Source organism: Muscardinus avellanarius (assembly GCF_963383645.1).
Source record: "Muscardinus avellanarius genome assembly, chromosome: 7".
In the NCBI taxonomy this organism is placed as follows: domain Eukaryota; kingdom Metazoa; phylum Chordata; class Mammalia; order Rodentia; family Gliridae; genus Muscardinus; species Muscardinus avellanarius.
The window spans coordinates 23,323,634-23,327,469 of record NC_137793.1 but is presented as its reverse complement, the minus strand read 5'-3'; the positions used below and the strand labels follow the sequence as shown (position 1 = coordinate 23,327,469).

Sequence of the window (3,836 nt, the reverse complement as noted above, 5' to 3'; positions counted from 1 at the left end):
GCACAGTGTGTTTCTTTTATTTGTAGAAATGAGGAGGCTGAGTCCCAAAGAAGTTCAGGGAATTTGCGCAACATCTCACGTAAGAAGTGTCTTGAACCCATGACTGGCTTCAAAGCCTATGCTGGTTCCAGCGGGCCACTGTCCTGGCTCCAGGGAGGACACTTCTGAGTGTCCTCCAGAGGCTGCCTCTCTCAGCATTCACGAGCATGAGCAGCAGCCTTCACTCCCCAAATTCTTTATTTCTTGCCTGCCTTGAACCTCAAGGTCAGAGCAGCCTTGTCGTCCTCCTCGCCTGCTCTTTGGTCCCCCGGCCTGGCCCTCACAAGTGGTTCCTGTGGGTGGAGCAGGGTTCCTCTGAGTGTGCCTCTCCCAGGAGAGCATCCAGCCAAAACTCCAGGTCCCGCACTAGCTGCTCCAGCTCTCGCACTTCTTCCTCTAACTTCTCCAAGAAAACATGAAAGTTCTTCTTCAACCAGTTCCTGAGGACCTTCAGTGGCTCTTCAGAAGGGTCATTGGTCTGATACTCAAAAGCCTAAAAAGTGGACACCAAAGTTATATGTTGAGATTTTTCACCCGGGCTTCTGGTTTTAGAAAGCTCCCTGGGTCTTTGCACATGCTATTCTTTCTGCCTGGAGTATCCATCCCAACCTCCTCTACCTGGCCAGTTCCCTTCCCAATCCATCTTGCCAATGACACCTCCTCTAGGAAGACTTCTGGATTCCCATACCTCAGCAGTGCCCTTACTATATCCCCTGGTGGGTTACCTGGGAAGTTACAGGATTCTGGGGGTAGTTACATTCCCTGATCCTTTCTGACACCTCCCAACTTCTTCCTGTAACAGGCACAAATGACACCTCTTAATAAGGGCAAATCAGTTGTGACTGGGAAAAGTGTGCATGTATGTCTACAAAAGTATGTACCCTACTATGATGTATGAATACAGTGCACCAATAAAAAAAAATCAAAAAAAAAAAAGGAAAGAAACACGATTGTTCTTCCCAATGGGAAGCTGGAGAAGGCTGGTTGTGGAGGCCGCTTGGCAGACTTCTGTCTCCAGAAAACCCCACCTGACTTGCTGTGGACTTGGTTCCTCTTTTCTCAGATTCCAGAATGCTCACCTGATATCCCTGTGCTCAAGTACAGCACCAAGACCAGCAGTGTCAGCAGCGTCTGGGGGCAAGAGGAGGAGGAGGAGGGAACAGGAGGATGAGTCCCTGCAGCAGAGGGCCAGGCATGGAAAAACTTAGACGAGAGTTTCCAGAGCTTAATTTTTTCCCCTGCTACTCTAAGTCACATACACTTACTGCAAAACCCCCAAACACTGCAGAAGTAGACAACATGACAACTTTTGACATTTAATTTGTGTTTTCTCTCCTTTCTCCCTTCTGAGAAAGAAGGCTCTCTTCAGCTCTCCTTCCTTTTTTTGGTCTTTAAAAGGCATAAACAAGCCGGGCATGGTGGCACACACTTGTAGTCTCAGCCTCCCAATGTCCTTTCCAGGTGGGTTTCCTTCTCAGTGTTGTTTCTGCTAGGTTTCTATTTTGTGGCAAGAGCAGGGACATGGGCTAGAATTAAGGTTTAATCCTTCCTCTTACTTTGGGTTAAGAGCCCAATCATTTTTTCATCCTGAGCTTCAGTTTCTTCATCTGTAAAGTTGGGTTTTGAAATATAAATAAGTTCACGGTCTTTTGGTTAGAAAAAAAAAATGGGTCTCTTCTAGTGGGAATAGTTTGAGAAATGCTTTGGGAAACAAACTTTGCAGATCTCTTCACTGTAAGACTTCTCAGGGTCTTCCTTATGTGAGTGGCAGTGAACTTGCTAAGAGGGGAGCAGGTGTGTAGAATTCCCCGTCTCAGGACTATGTGCTTTTGTTTTTTAAAGGAGCATTTCTGGGGCTTGGTATTTGTGGAATACTCTTTTAGGAAAAGCTTCAGGTGCTGGGAGCCACCCAAGGCTCCCACTGTGGTACATACCTGTAATCCCAGCACTTGGGAAACTAAGACAGGAGGATAGCAGATTTGAGGCCAGCCTTAGCATTTTAGTGAAACCCTTGTCAACTTAGTAAGACCCTGCTTCAAAATAAAATATGGCTGGGGGTGTGTGAAGGTAGAACACCCCTGCATTCAATCTGTGGTACCAAAACAAAAACAAACAAACAAACAAAAAACAAACAAAAAAACCTTACAAGGCTCCCATCACGGGCTACAAGGTCCAGCACATTAGAGGTATTGGGTCCATGTACAGTAAATAAATGGATAAACAAATTATTTGAAAACATATACAAATCAAACATCCATTGGTCTGCTTAGAACTGTTTAGCCACTTCTTATTTCCTCAGAAGAGCATCCCACCTGTTCACGGTGCAAGACCCAGCTGATCCTGCCACCTTTTATACCCGCCTCGCTTCCCCTCCTGCGTGTGAGGCAGTGGTGTTCAAGGTCCCTCTTACTCAGGGTTCTGGAATCAGATGGATTTTTTTTTTTTTGTGTGTGTGTGTGTGTAGTACTGGGGTTCCTGGAAGCCCTTCTACCTCTGGGCTACACTCCCAGACCTATTTTTACATTTTTATTTGGAAACAGGGTCTCCTAAGCCAGCACGCATGGCTGCCTTCGAACCTGCGCGATCCTCCTGTCTCTGCCTCCCAAGCGCGGGGATTACAAGCATGCGCCACCACGCCCAGCCTGGATTTCGTTTTAACTTCTGATATGTCCCAGCTGCATGACCTTTTGGCCTCTCTGAGCCTCGGTTTACCCATCATGAGTGAAGTCCATAGAGTCTGCCTCTCAGGAATATTGTAGGTGGTGAAAGACAGAGGGGGGGCGGGAGCACCAGGCTGGACTCACCGAGGATGATGTCCTTTTTTTTTTGGTGGTACTGGGGTTCCTGGAAGCCCTTCTACCTTCTACCGGGCTATACTCCCAGACCTATTTTTTACATTTTCATTTTGGAAACAGGGTCTCCTAAACCAGCGCGCGCGGCTGGCTTCGAACCTGCGTGATCCTCCTGTCTCTGCCTCCCAAGCGCGGGGATTACAAGTGTGCGCCACCACGCCTGGCAATGTCCTTGTTTTTAATACAACCCCACACAAGGTGTGAATTTCAGCTCTAAGAAGGAATCCTTCAGGAGGGCTTTGACTCACATTCCTTAGGCTTCATGATCATTCTAGATTTAACAGAAAACTAAACATAACCCCCAGCCCTCCTGGAACTTACACACCTTCTGCTGGCTGTGCTGAGGACTGAATAAAAGAAGTGTGTGACGGCATGGGTAAGAATCACCCAAGCCCTCTGCCCTGCTCCTGGGTGTGGGTGGACGCCTTTCCTGACTGAGAGCTTTACACTGTGACAGGAGGAGCCAGGATGCCCTGGCCTCGCCTTACCTGCTTCTTGTCCTCACCGCGGCTGTCCCTTCTCTGTTCACACAGCTCAGCTGCCACCCGCACCCTGCTGCCCACCTGTTGGCCTGCCATGACTAAAGTCCAGGCTGCCCGAGTGGACCCAGGACAGGCAGGGAGGCACCCCTCCGCATGTGTTCTGATGTCACAGAAGGCAGGGGAGAGCTAGGCCCCCACCTTCCCCCACCCTGAGGTTAAGCACCTTTCCTCACTTTGTGAAAGTATATATGTAGAAAATGAAGACCAGTGAGAAATGCATAGAATGGTTATATTAGGATGATGATTTTTTCCTTATTCCTTCTATATTTGCAAGTTTTTATTAAAATGCAAATTTAAATATACAAAACCAATAAAAGATATCTTTAATTGAAAATTTGACAGGGATCATTGTAGATTTGCCTGTAGTTATAAGAAATAACACAGAGAGTTGGGTGTGGTGTTG

At 47.4% G+C, this 3,836-nt stretch overlaps 1 protein-coding gene across 1 annotated transcript; it reads right to left on the bottom strand.

Moving 5' to 3' along the window:
• Positions 1–319: 319 nt before the first annotated feature.
• Positions 320–3,469, bottom strand: SMIM23 (small integral membrane protein 23; the record flags this gene model as incomplete). The annotated part of the gene is made up of 4 exons (XM_080699216.1): positions 320–532; positions 765–832; positions 1,119–1,170; positions 3,380–3,469. 4 exons carry the CDS (start codon positions 3,467–3,469, stop codon positions 320–322), a joined length of 423 nt encoding a protein of 140 aa, XP_080555342.1.
• Between the last annotated feature and the right edge of the window lie 367 nt (positions 3,470–3,836).